Source organism: Poeciliopsis prolifica, unplaced genomic scaffold, assembly GCF_027474105.1.
Source record: "Poeciliopsis prolifica strain line A6 unplaced genomic scaffold, Auburn_PproV2 SCAFFOLD080, whole genome shotgun sequence".
NCBI classification, from domain to species: Eukaryota; Metazoa; Chordata; class Actinopteri; order Cyprinodontiformes; family Poeciliidae; genus Poeciliopsis; species Poeciliopsis prolifica.
The window spans coordinates 1064314-1079014 of NW_026562455.1; the positions used below are offsets into that span (position 1 = coordinate 1064314).

General features: G+C 38.0%; 1 protein-coding gene across 3 annotated transcripts in view; it reads right to left on the reverse strand.

Moving 5' to 3' along the window:
* Positions 1 to 10453, reverse strand: part of stx12 (syntaxin 12) — a 48289-nt gene extending 37836 nt beyond the window's left edge. The window contains exons 1-2 of one of the 3 annotated variants that reach the window (XM_055021982.1): positions 10278 to 10408; positions 9603 to 9732 (exon numbers count right to left, since the gene is read on the reverse strand). In XM_055021982.1, the coding sequence (XP_054877957.1) occupies positions 9603 to 9699 (97 nt within the window). In that variant the 5' untranslated portion in view covers positions 9700 to 9732; positions 10278 to 10408. Of the gene's footprint in view, positions 1 to 9602; positions 9733 to 10277 lie in introns of all 3 variants that reach the window. The other 2 variants (XM_055021981.1, XM_055021984.1) reach the window with 2 other exon arrangements.
* Positions 10454 to 14701: the final 4248 nt, after the last annotated feature.

Genomic DNA, 14701 nt, shown 5'->3' on the forward strand with positions numbered 1-14701 from the left:
GCATCCTCTGCAACCCTCCTCAGCTGACCTTCAACTTGTTCAGGTTGTACTCGTGGATGAGTGATGAACCTCCAGTTATCTTCGTCATCAGAGCTGCTATCACCATTCTTGCCTTAGCATCTTCATGCTGGGGGTCACAAAGCCAGTCTTTCTAAACTTCAGTTTGTTAAAGAAGTAGTCACCTTTTTAGGTCATCTCGTTTCAAAAAAGGGTCGTTTCATTTCACCTAAGCGTGTTTCTGCTGTTCAAAACATATCCAGACCAGTCACAAAGAAAGAGCTTCTGTCTTTTCTGGGTATTACATCTTTCTGCAGAAACTTCATTCTGAATTACTCAATTCTGGAGAGTCCTTTGAGAACCCTCTGTAGTGGTCTCCAAGCTTCAGACACTGTCCAATTGACTCCTAAGCTGAAGTGCTTTTACTCAGCTAAAGCTGGCACTACAGACTCCTCCTACACTTGGCATTCCATATCTAAACAAACCATTTGTTCAAACAGTGAATGAAAAGAGGCTGCATGACGTCCGTCCTGCTGCAATCACATGGAGGAAAATTGAGACCTGTTGCATATTTTTCAGCTAAATTAGATCCTGTTGCTGAAGGTTTCATTGATTGTCTACATAGAGTGGCAGCCGCAGAAAAGGCTGTTCTTGCATCACGTGACATTGAAGGTTACGCCAACCTCACCTTGCTGGCTCCACACTCTGTCTCTATCATACTTTGGAGCAGAAATCTTCTCATCTTTCTGCTGCACGTTAGCTCTGTTATACATCTGTTCTTTTGGACATGCCTAATGTCACTGTGAAACGTTGCACTGTTCTCAATCCTGCAACTCTTCTGCCGACTCCTGATAATGGTGAACCTCATCATTGTGAGGCGGTCTTGGAACAAGTTTGCACAACCAGACCCGTTTTAAGTGAATCACCTTTAACTGACTCTGATTTGGTGCCGTTTGTTGATGGCCCTGCAACACATCATCCCTTTACTATAGCTAACTGCGTGGGCTTTCACGTGTGCTCTTTGCACAAAATGTTAGTTTCTGGCTCCTTGCCTAAACACTTTTCTGCTCATACTGCTGAGCTTGTAGCACTAACAGAGGCATCTAAACTAGCAGCTGGTAAGTCTGCCTCGATATTTACTGATTCGAACTATGCATTCAAGATTGTGCATAGTCATGGGATTATTTGGAAACAGAAAATTCCTTAAAGCAGATGGTAAGCCTATTCTCAATTCTTATAAAGCTGCAGATTTGTTGGATGCTATCATGTTACCTGCTGCCCTCTCTGTGACTAAATGTCAAGCTTACACAAAATCTGGTGACTCTATTGCCCATGGTATTGAGAGCTGATTGTGCAGCTAAATTAGCTACCCAGCAGCCTTCAGTGATGTGCTGCCCCTCTTTCCAAACTCCCACGCCTACTCCCCCTCCTCTCTCAGATATTGAAGTATTTTGCATCAGGAAAAGAGAGGCGTGTTTTGAAATCTTCGGGGCTGGTTTTGAAAAGAAAATATGGACGGGTCCAAATGCCAAGCGTGCCTTCCTAAACATTTTTTCCCATACTTCACAAAGCTGACTCATGGTTTTGACCATGTTTCGAAGTCTGGCATGGTGGCTGCGCTTATAGCACTCTGGTTTACAAAAGGGTTCAGTTCTTTTGCACAGAGACATTGTCAGACGTGCATGATGAAGGGCCAGGATTAACTTCAGTCCTTTTGAAATCCTGTTTGGCCGGCCTCCTAACCTCAGAGCAAGGTCCTTCCTTCCACTTCTATCTGTGATGAGGCAATATTGTCTTACTGTCAAAACCTGTCAAATATGCTTTCTCAAGTTTTCCAGACGGTGAAAGACGCGTTGCCACGTCCTGCAGAGACGCCACTCCATACCATCAAGCCAGGTGATAGGTTGTGGTGAAGGACTTCAGGCGGATGCATTGGAATTCCAGATGCTGGCAGGAACCATTTCAAGTGCTGCTCGTCACTGTTACAGCTGTTAAGGTTGCAGAGCAGGCAACGTGGATTCATGCCAGCCACTGTAAATGGGAACCAGAGCCTCAAGAAGACACTCCTCCTGACAGGAAGGAATTAATCCAGCATCCGACGGAGCAACAAACTGAGGAGGATGACATGCAGATTTCTCAGAATGAATCCCCTTACTGCTGCTGGTATTATGTGTTAGTAACCTCTGACACTGCAGACAGCTACGTTTAATTTCCTTGGAATACCTTCATTTTTGTGTTAAGTGCTAGTAACCTCTGACACCCACTGTTCGGGAAAAAAAAAAAAAAAAAAAAAAACGGCACAAAAAAATACAGCAGGAGGGATCATAACAACTGACATTGATTTTTTTGTTTGTACATCGAAAGGCTCCCCAACCAAAGAACTATTGCTGGTCCACTGGCGGGTGGTCAAAGTGGGGAGTGAAAATTAATACAAATATTAAAAGAGTTCCTGAAGACACATAAAGGACGAACAAAGAAGGTCATCATGACGGCGTTTGCGCTTTCATTTTGTTCCAATTACAGACATTTGTGTTTGTTGTTTTTAATTTTTTGTTTCATCTGGTTGTATGTTTTTTTTTTCTCCCTTATTTTCTTTATCATCTTCAAATGTACATGCATAACTCAATGTTAGATTGAGTTATGTGGTCAGATACAGGTTTTCTATTGAGCTTGATGGGTTTTTTTTTCTTTTGATATGGATTTTATTTTATTGTTTTTCTTTTTATCTAGTTTTTTTTATAATATTTTCCCTCCTTGATTGTGTTTCTTGGGTTTTTTGTCTTCATTTATTGGTATGATGCCTCCACACTTTTCCTGAACAGAACATATAGAGGACTGCCTCCTTGACAAATAGGGGTTGCAAGATAAGTTTTCCTACCTCACACAATGATATTGTTCTGGGATAAACGAGGTTACGCCGGTAGGTTTTCGTATCTTGCGTGTATGGTTTTTTTGTTGTTTTCCATTTTCCAGGATATTGTTATATCTTTTGAACGAGGAGGTAATTGTTGGGTGTTGATTAATATTGAATATTGTCATTTTTAATTATAATCAATAGGGAGGAATGTAGTGGGAAAATTATATGAAGGTCCCATCAGTTAGTTGTATTGTTATGTTTATTCTAAGTTCCTGTGCATTCCCACTGAAGATAAATCTATTTGGATGACATGTACGAGGTTAGAAGTCGTTTCCCACAGCTGCATGGGAACCTGACATGTTTTCCATACTTTGGATCTTTGTATAAAGCTTATGTGTAGGGGCGGCATGGCAGAGTTTATTCGGGATATGCTTCATTATTGATTGTCCTACGAGCTCTCTCTATTATGCACAATATATGAATAAACCTGATTGAGTGATTTTACCTTAACAGTGCTTGGAAATATACTGCTTAAAAAAATAAAGGGAGCACTCAAACAACACAATATAACTCCAAGTAAATCAAACTTCTGTGAAATCAAACTGTCCACTTAGAAAGCAACACTGATTGACAATTAATATCACCTGCTGTTGTGCAAATGGAATAGACAAGTGGAAATTATTTTCATATTTATTTCATTCATTCAGATATAGGATGTGTTATTTGAGTGTCCCCTTTATTTTTTTGAGCAGTGTAGTTTTTTCCCCATGACAATCTAAATATCAGCTCCTGTTCAACTTGCAACAAATGACAATGAAATAAATATACCAATTTTGGTATTTGATCAAACACCAATTAATCTGTAGGAAGAGATGCTCTATGCAAATTAAAAATAAAAATCTGGTGTGCATGTTGAAAAAGAAGGTGTGGATCTTCAAATGTACATGCAACAAAGTGAAGCTAAAGTTTATTGGCAAGGAGATATTAATAAATCAATTGAAGTAATTTCTAAATAGGGTCAGTACGTTCAAATACAAATTCCTGAAGCTAAAAACAAACATTTCTAGATTACCATTGTACAATGTACTATAACATTTCAAAAAGCAGAGTTTGAAGAACAATGAGACAAAAAAACACAACGTGAAGTGGTGGGGTTTTCCCTTATGGGGAGCAATAACACAACTTGTTGAATATGGTCCGAGTTTTGTCAGTGAACAATGAGGTTATTCCATTATTATGAAGTAAACTATTTTACTAGTGTTATCAAATTTATAGTATTAATACTGACGTGTGTTCAAGGCAAACTGACGTATGAAATGGATTAGCTCAATCCAGACTAAGTTCCAGCACTGAATATGGGTCACTGCAAGGTAAACGCCACATCGAACCGACATGCATCAATTAAAGAGGCGATACAGCAAGACCATGGTGGATCAACAAGTGGGGAGCAAGTTACAGTAGCAGGGGCCATAGAAGAGGCCCCTGCTAGCTGAGGAGGAGACCTTAGGAGAGGAGCTCAGCAAGGCTGCTCACTCTGAAGAGGAACATGAACCACTTATGTTGAAATATGTCTACAGTTGGAAGTGGCTGTTTTCTCTTATTTAATAATTTAATGTGGTAAACATTCATCAAACATTTGATTCAAGCACTTCAACAATGAACGATGCTCATTTGCATGTAAACAGGTGATGAAATGAATCACAATTTAAGTAAAAATTTGATGTTTAAAATATTTCAGGTAATAAACATACATGTAATGAAAGTTTATATTTTAAAATAAATATTTTATTTGATTAAAGTAAACAATGATATATACTGCAATATATAAAACTCGTTTTCTTTGAAAGTATGATTGATGCTTCAGCACTGTTCAATACTTTAGTTCAGTAGTTTATTAGGTATGTAGAACATAATGATCATTATAAACCAGGAAAGACCAAAGTGTTTTTTCACAAACAATAGATGTTTGTTGGTTACAAACCATGATATCATTTTTAATGCTATTTTTCCCCTTACAGTTGCAGTAAAAATTTCATGTAAACAATCAAACCAGATGAAAGAGCCCATTTTTAAACATTTAATGTGTAATGTGTGACAGAATGGACTTGATAAATAATCACACCCCCTCACCTTTTTACTTTAAGGACTGTAGACTGTACTCCTAAGTTGCACTTCTACTCAACTGAGATGCATTAAACTGCAGTTACAGCAGTTCGCCACCAATTGGCACATTGAGCACGGTGAGCACGCCTGACTCAGCGAGCCAACAGCAATTTAGTGCAGTGACGGCTGGTCAGCAGAGGCACTCACTGTCGCTCTTGTTGTCAACAGTGTTCATCGAATAAAAAACCTGCAAAAATCACACTGACTAATCATTAAGTGTGCAACAAATTAAACAGTTCAGAGTAAACAAAGGTGACAAGCAATGTTCCCTCTAATTTTTCATGTGTCTGCGCATACACACAAGCTTCCTGAGTACACTGAGGACCACTGTGGGCATCATCAGTGTGCCCGGCGTGGCCACACACAAGTATTACACCTGTTATAAATCTGGGATAATAGAAAGTTGTATGGCTTATTAAAAGAATCAGATTACATCAGCAATTTTTATTTGTTTGCTTTTAATTTAAGTGACTTGCCCAATTAAAATGGAAAAAAAGAAAACATTGCTGTTCATGAGATGCATCGCATAGAAGTCCTGCTTTAGCCAGGGTGAGAAATGAGACATTACACCTTTCAGACATAACTTTTTGTTAAAAATTATGAATTAAAATATTCACATTTTGCACAATGAAATCTTTTCTGTAGCTTGTGATACAGTATAATACATTTTATGAAAAAAAAATTTAATTATTTTTTTAAATATAAAATTTGTTTTAAAAAAAAAGGGCAAATATAATAAAGACTTGTGTGCTTCATCTATACAACAGAAGAATTTCACACTGATTTTGAGTTAATGGGGCACATGATTTGGAAGCTATTGAAGAAAACATTTAATATTAAAATTATTTAAAATATTGAATATGACTTAAAATTTTAATAGAGGATAGTGTGCCTTGTGTAATAGCATGAATTATCACTTTTTTTGTATCAGTTGGTCACAAGACAAGGCATTTATTTACAGGAGTGTTTGGTTTGGAAATTAACGGTCCGAGCGCTGGAGGAGGGAGCGCCACAGAACAGCTTACAAGAATTAGCTTGATAAATCAGATCAAACGCCCCGGATGTCCAATATCCAACTTGAAAACTTCACTGCAGTCGATAACAATGAAAACGCCGGAATAAAGTCTGTTTTGGTTTGTGGCCTCAAAAGATGGCGCCAAGCGACATAAACATTGCACATGGTGACGTCAGTTCCAAACCCGCCATTGCTCTCGTCTCGATCACTACCCCAACATGCTCTAACTCTGGTCACTATGGTAACATTTATATACTCCTTCAAAATAAGATACAGATGTGCCACAAAAACGAATATTTTACTTTCATGAAAATTTTAACTCATGATAACGACAAATTAATGGGAGCCCTGCGCTTGTTTCTCTGCAACGAAAAGGCTCCATCTGGGAGTGAAGGGAAACAATAACTCCCAAAGTGATGCACAGGGTGTTCATGGTCTCCAAGTAGCAAAGCAGTTTGAAGGCTTCATTACCTAATTAACAAGCCGGTCACCATATTATGCAGAGCAGGCTTGGAATATGGGAATCACCTTCTTGATGAAATTCATCTACTGGCTCTTCACTGAGCCTTTTCCCCTTTGCAAAGAAACTTTCCAAAGACATCTGATCTGTTTCTGTCTCATTTTACTACTTGTGGGCTCAATGTTGGCGCGCATAACGTGATTTTCAAAATAAAAGCTCCTCCAGACTGACATAATACATAAAATCAAAATATTTCAATTATTTCTTGTGCAGCCTGGTACCAATTGGTCCACGGACCGGACCGGTACTAGAGCATTGGGGAGCACTGCTCTAGTGGAACAGTCTCAATACCCGTTTGCATTCTCTCGCAGAGGTAAAATAAATAGCATGTTGCTTCAGTTTGTTGACATTCTAACTGCGTCACCTACATTGGATGATTGCCATCATGATTCAATAAAAGTCCTTCCTTTCAAGGACTTTTACTGAATCGTGATGGTAATCTTTACTGGAAGGGGGGTGGGGGGGTACAAAGCCTCCAAAGAATAATTATGATATTTCAGACACAGGTAGAATAACTGGGTAGACAACTCTCAGAAGGGAGCATTGGCATATCACCTTCTCAATTAGAGGGTATCAGAAAAGCTCCATGCCCACAAACAGTTGGAGAAATGATGACATTCCTGGGAATGACAGGTTTTAATGCTGATTGGATAGAAAGTTATGCGGAAAAAACAGCACCACTCAAAAAACTCATGAAAGAACCAGGTTATCAAAATAAAAAAATTTGCTAAAACGAACAATTGAAGCAAAAGTAGCTTTTGAAGCTTTAAAATGCAGACTAGCAGTTCCAAACTATGATAAACCATTCTACCTATATGTTGCAAACAAAAAAGACATGTATCTCACAACAGTTTTGATGCAGGAAACATGTACAGGTCGAAGAAAACAACCAACTGCTTATTATAGCACAAAATTGGAGAATGTAGCACAAGGCTGGCCACCATGCTATCAAGGGCTAGCAGCAGTCTACCATGCCTATGAAAAGGCTTCAACCATTACCCAATTACAACATTAACTTACCACAATATTGCAGAGTTAATAAACCTAGAAAAGTTTGTCGTAACATAAGCAAGAAGTTTGTAGTACATGCTACTTCAGACATATCTGACATAACTATTCAAAGATGCATCATCAGCAATCCAGCAAATGTGATCCCTTTGGGTTGTGATGGAGAACCACATGAGTGTGTAGCAGAAACAATGAAATACACTAGAATCAGACCTGATTTGACATCTGCACCATTGCCTGATGCAATTTCTCACCCAATGACTGGAGCCTTAACTGCTCAATTTCTTACATTTTCAAGTGTAGTAACAAAAGGATAGTCTGACCACCTGCTTCATTTAGTCCCAGGCTGCCAGTCCTCAATCTCCCGGCCCAGGAATTTATCGGCTTCCACTGGAGTGTCAAAGATAGCAGTATTGTTATACATAGTAACCATGAACTGTGCAGGGTATCGGAATCCATAACGAATTCCCATGGAACTGCATTTCTCTCTGATTGCTTGGAACTCCATAATTTCTTCATTATGGCTGAGGTGAGGTCGGAAAAGATGAACACCAAGTGACCGTGGTACTGCAGATGACTCTTCTCCCTTGCCAACAGTAGCACCCGCTCCTTCTCCTGAAAATAATGCAGCATGATAATGATGGTTGTCGCCTTTCCATCTTTAGCCTGCGTCAGGCTCTGGTGTGCCTGATCCACCTCAATTAGCCAATCAAGGTTGTCTTCTCCCAGCATTTTAGGCAGCAGTTTGCAGACAAATTCCATCAGTTTATCATTATCCACTTTCTCTTACATGCCTACCATATGGATATACTGTTGGTGCAAGCATGTCTCTAAATTGTCTAGCTTCGTTTGCTACCGAGAGCACTGAGCAGTTTGGCTATTGTGTTGCTTCTCCAGTTCCAAAATCTGTCATTCATTTGACATGACTGCCGCCTCCTTTGAAATCACAGGGTCACAAATATTGGAATGTTCCGCTTTGAGGCCATGTATTGATCCATTGAGCTCCACAAACTTCATGTTGACTGTGCTGCTAAGCTTGCTTTCGGCTGCTAGGACGTCCTAATTGGTGGCGGATGGACCTGGAGAGCACGTGGGACTCATGCCAGCATTACCCACCTCAAAGCCTGCTAGTTTGGTCTGGTCGTCCAGAGTCTCATTCCCGGAGTCTTTATCTTCTTTAGTACCTTTGGGCTTCGTCATCTTGTTCATAATATGATGGCACATTACAAATATGTGAAGCAGAAGTTTTAAAGATTATTAAATAATGGTGAAGTTGAGTCAGAGCTTTCTCAAAACACATCTACTATTGAGACCTAGGCCACGCCCGACTCAACTTTATTTTTACCTCACATTTTAAAAGAGCTGGGTACACTTGAGCAAACAATAAAAAAAATCTACCATTTCAATAATCTTGATGCTAAGAGCTCTTTTTTTTATGTAACAGAAAGCACAGCAACACAAAATAAAACTCTTAATTTAATTCTATTCAATTGAGTTTATTTATATAATGCCAATTCACAATAAATGTCTTTTCAAGACAAAATAACATTGTTCCATGATTAGTTACTGAGCATATGAGTAATGTTTTTCAATACATTAAGGTCAAACAAAGTCTTTGTGGTACTACTTGGAAAATATTTGCGCTTATTTATGATAATAAATGCGACTTTTTATTACTCTCTGTATGGATCATGGACTATATTCTGACATCAATTACGACTGAGACAGTTGTAATTTTTGAGATAAATCTGCAATAAACTCCCAATTGTTAGTGCAATTTGTTGATTTTGCATACATTTCCAAAATACTTCTCAAGAAATTGATATAGATCAGTCCCTCCAGGACTGAGCTAGGTCAGGGGTAGAAGCAAGCAGATAAAAACTGCACTGATTTGATTGATAACATACTATTTAAGCACACTTAATGTTTAGTCTAGAATCTAGAGGGCCACATAAAGCACTATGGCAGGCCTGATTTCCCCCACATGCCTTGAATTTGACACATGTGCATTACAGCAAGACCAAGGGAAGAAAAACGCTTACTGTTTTGTGTGATCTTCTGGATGTTTGAGCTGCATGTCTGAATGAGAGTGCTGAAGTCTCTTGCAACAGGCCGAAATTCTGCTTTTCCGTAAGACATGTTTTAGACAGGCTCCTCAAACTTAATATACGACTGCAAAAAAAAAGAACAAAAGTTGTCACTAGCCAAGTAATATGACTTTTCCTAGTTATGCTACTCAAACATGTTACTCAAACTGATGGCATGTGACAGTTACACTGCCAACATGTTGCTATCCTTTTGGGAAACAGGCCAGAGGTTTACACACAGGTCTATGCGAGTTTATTGCTTCAAGTTTTAGAACTTTGCGCCTGCCTGTTGTTTCAAGGTCCTCTTAATATCTGTAAAGATAATAAATAACAATAATAATAATAATAATAATAATAATAATAACAACAACAACCACCAATGCAGTAAGTGCACCGTTGTTTTAGTCAGTTCTACGAATGAAACTGTTAAATATAGCACCTTACACATTAATATAGTTTCTAATGACATAGTTAGCCGAGTTGACGTCCTGTTAAAAGGACTGTTAAGTAGCTAAACCTGTTAGCTACTTAGCTAACCGCTTTAGACCAGTCATGTACGGTTGTTTACAGTCAGTTGGCCAAATAGGACATAAAAAGCTCTACTCATAAATAGAAAGAAAAGAAACATACCGATTGCTTCTTTTGCTTATTAGGCTGTTGAAAATTAGCACATATGAGGAGAGATTAAAAATATGTTCTGCTGCCAGGTCTGTTTTATCAGAACAGAACCACCCAATTTACGCTAACAGCCAATAACATGAGGCACAATAAAAACACCAGCCAACGAAAATCAAGTGTCCCACCCACTTTACTACAGCTTCCAATCCAGTCGGCAAAACTGCTATACTTCCTGGTCTATAACATTTTACGTAACACGATAAATAGAAAATAGACAACTCTACATAGATGTCGCCTTGGAGCAATGTGTCAATGCATTCGCCATATTGCCACGGGAGGATATCTTGGAAAACGTAGCAGTCTGCAATTGCAAAGATCTGTCTACAAGTAAAATCACCAGCCAATTAAAACAATTTTTTAATACTTTATTTATCAATTTTCACAGCATGTTCCTTACAGAATTTATGTTTTATACAACGCTGTTAACAAATAAAACCCCAACACGTGACAAAAGAAAAAACAAACAAACAAACAAAAAAACAAAAAAACAAAAAACAAACGCTTTAAACCAGTTTTTAAGTAGCTGGGCTGTTTTTTGTTTGAGTTCTGCGTAAGCATATATATATATATATATATATATATATATATATATATATATATATATATATATATATATATATATATATATATATATATATATATATATATATGTGTGTGTGTGTGTGTGTGTGTGTGTGTGTGTGTGTGTGTGTGTGCGTGTATTTGATAATTTATGTAGAAATCATTATTTTATGGATAGCCTAAAACAAAATAAATGTTGGGGGCCCCTGGTGGACGCGGTGGACGCATGCTTCGCCAGTAACATGAGTTAGTAAGCAAAACAGTGTCTCAAAAAAGGACTTATTCTTCAGGGAGAAAGAAAAGAAAGAGGAAGAATAGAAAACAGCCAAGATAAATGTTTGTTTTAATATGTCTTGGTAATGTAATGTAAAAGATTTGTGAAGCTGCTTATAGAAAATTAGCTTCATAGCGACCTGGAACGGTCCAGTTTAACGGTCCAGTTTATTTATGCTAGTGTCTTTGTGTTTGGATGAAACTAAGTTTGAACTTTAAATGAGTCGATTCTCATGCCTGGCTCTGTATTATATTTCTGAGATATTTTTGGCTTCAAAACGGCGTGTTTGAAAACGTTTGATAACAATAATCAAAACTTCTCAATGTTTGACATTACCTAGTAAAATGTTTTTACATCAGGCTACATCTGCAACATCGATGAACTATTCTCTATGCTGCAGTTGGGGATATGTTTGCTGCTGAGAAAAATCATTTTGTGGCTAAAACAAACATTATTTTTACATCAACTTCTAAGTTATGTGAAAATCATAACTTAGAAGTTATGATTTTCACATAAATCATATGTCAGTCCAGTACTAATCCACATTCTCAAAGGAGAAAGACTCACCTGGTATAAATAAAAATTTTAGCTATTGGAGTAACACTTAAGAGAAATTTATTTCAGCAAAGAGTGTCATGAATATGTGTTTATGTATTCTATCTTAAGTTTGGCTGCACCTATTGCAGTTCTCTGGTCTATCCCTGGTTACCGATCTTTAATAAAGAGCCTGACCTGCTGATTTTGACTTTGACTGATATAATTTTTTTGTCTGAAATGTTGCTAAATAGAGCAGGAAAGTCAGTGAGTTGGTAACAGTGGGGTGAATATTGTTAACTACAAAAGTGCAGAGCCAGGGCCGGCTCCAGGCACAAGCAAACTAAGCAGCCTCTTTGGACCTCAGGTTCACCAAGGGGGCCCATCAGTGGAGCAGATTTTTTTTTTAGTAACAATTTTTGTCATTATTATAACAAAAACACAATTTCCTCATGAAGTTATTTGTTTTTACAGTAATATATATTTGATGATGTATGTAGAAATCTATTTTATGGGCAAAAAGAATCAACTAAGTAACTTAAATTAGTTGATTTTCCTGCTTGGCTCTGCATATTTCACAGGTTTTTTTAGCTTCAAAACAGCATGTTTGATAAGGTTTGATAAGAATAATTAAAACTTCTCAATGTTTGACATTGTCTAGCAAATAGTTTTACACCAGGCTATATGGCTACTACATTAATATATCAATGAGCAGTTCTAAGCTGTAGTTGGTAATGTGTTGTTTTCTGCTGATCATTTATGTGGCTAAAACAAACAATATTTTTACATCAACTTATAAGGTATGTGAAACTTCTGTTAAAATCATTTGAAGGCTCAGAATCAACCCGGTACCGGTCTACATTCTAAGAGGAGAAAAACTCAACCTGGTGTAAATTCAATTTTTAACTATTGGAGTTACACTTAAGAGAAATTAATTTAATCAAAGAATGTCATTAATATTTGTGTAGGGCTGCACTGATTGCAGTTTTCTGGCTAGCCCCAGTTACCGATATTTAGAAAGCCTAACCTGCCGATTTTGATTTGGGCCAATACCAATTTTTTTTGTCTGAAATGTCGCTAAAAACAGCAAGAAAGTTGCTGAACTGGCAACAGTGAGGTCAATATTGTTAACTGTAAACGTTCAGACATGACCTGGTGGGTCATGTCTGAACGTAAATCAAAGAGGCTGATATTTAAAGCTTTGCTGACAAAAATAAGATTAGTGGATAAGATGGGGTTCACATGTAAATATGGGCCAATTATGATCCCCCAAAATGAAGGAAATCGGCACCCAGAAATCAACTGGTTGGCAATTGTATCCTATATTATATATGCATAGGATAAAATGTAAACAGCACTATCAGAGATGCAATAAGTTTATAGCAGGTGTACAGTGATCTAATATTCTAACTATTGATTCCAGCTGGAACACATTGTTAGCAGAAATAGAGGTCCCCGAAACCAAATTTTGCTCATATTCCCATGGAGGCTTGGGCCGGCCCTGCCACACAATTTCACATTGTCAAAATAAACTTTATTTATCTGAGTTCCTGTTGTCCTGATTGTGTTCTGTATGACAGAATCCTTTACAGCAGGGGTGGGCACTCCAGGTCCTTGATGGCCGGTCTCCTGCAACTTTTAGATGTAGGCTATCTCTATTTCAACACACCTGAGTCAAATACTGAGGTCATTAGCAGGACTCTGGAGAACTTGATTGTATTTAGGAGGTGATTCAGCTATTGGATTCAGGTGTGTTGGATCAGGGAGACAACCAAGAGTTGCAGGACACCGGCCCTCGAGGACCAGGAGTGCCCACCCCTGCTTTACAGTGAGTGGGGAATGTAGAAGTTTATTCAAAATAGAGGAGTCATGATGTGTATAAGTTGCACATTTATGGAATGCAGATACTTTCTGCATGTCTTTGCATGTCTTTTTTTTTTTTTATCCTTGATGCCCGTAGTGCCTTTATTTTTGTTTATTTTGATTTTTTTTTTTTTGTCAGGAGGCCTGCTTGTGTCCCTGAACAATATAATTTAAATGAATTGATCTGGCTGCCCTTGATGTAATGACTGAGGATTCTCAATTCCTCTGCTCCATGTTAAGACACCTGGCCCATGGTGTGGAGATACATCCTCTACCAAATTATGGGCGAGAAGATTTTTTGAAAAAAACATGTCTATTTCAAAAACCTCTTTCTATTTTTTATTGTCATATTAGTCTCTTTGCCTGAGACACAAATGGTTCAGATGCAGGGAAAACTTCTGACTTTAACTTTTTCAGGCTGCCCCAGTGAGGGACCACAGGCAGCCTCAGGGCCGCTTCTGGGCAGGCGAAAATGTTAAGGGGGCATGATTATGCTTTACATATTAGGGGTTGAAACAAAGATGAAGTTGATTTCCGATTCCAGGTTCCGATTCGAAAAATTGCTAATGAGTGATTCCACTTAATTTTTTCCTGCCTTCCGGATATGTAATCTACAACACATGGACATTTCAAACCCGGACTATATTATTCTCAACTAACAGAATATTTAAATTTACATTATTTGTGAGACCTTTTTCTGATTTGTGAAACAGAGCCTGCTTTGCATCTGAATCACACTAGAACTGCTCTAAATCCAAAACTACAAGACCTAGACTCTTCAAACCTGGATTGGATTATTCTAATATTCTGCTCTAATAGAGTATTAGGATCAGAATTTATAACCATGCGACCATGTGAAACTAGTCTGATTTGTGAAACTTCAATAAAGGTTGATTACGCCACTTTTTTCTGGATCACACTAGAATTTCAGTAATGCTCCCAGCTCAGACCACAGTTCCCTGTTTAAATTAACATAAATTATTCTTCTGTGTCTCTGAAGGACCACCCCTTGGTCACTACAGTTTTGGGGTTAGTTCATAGGGGACAGACCTACCATTGGCCAGAGAGCTTATCGCCCATACGTTGACATCAGTGAAGTTGAATACATAATGAGCTATGCCCTGGCTTCGGTGTTTTCCTTGTT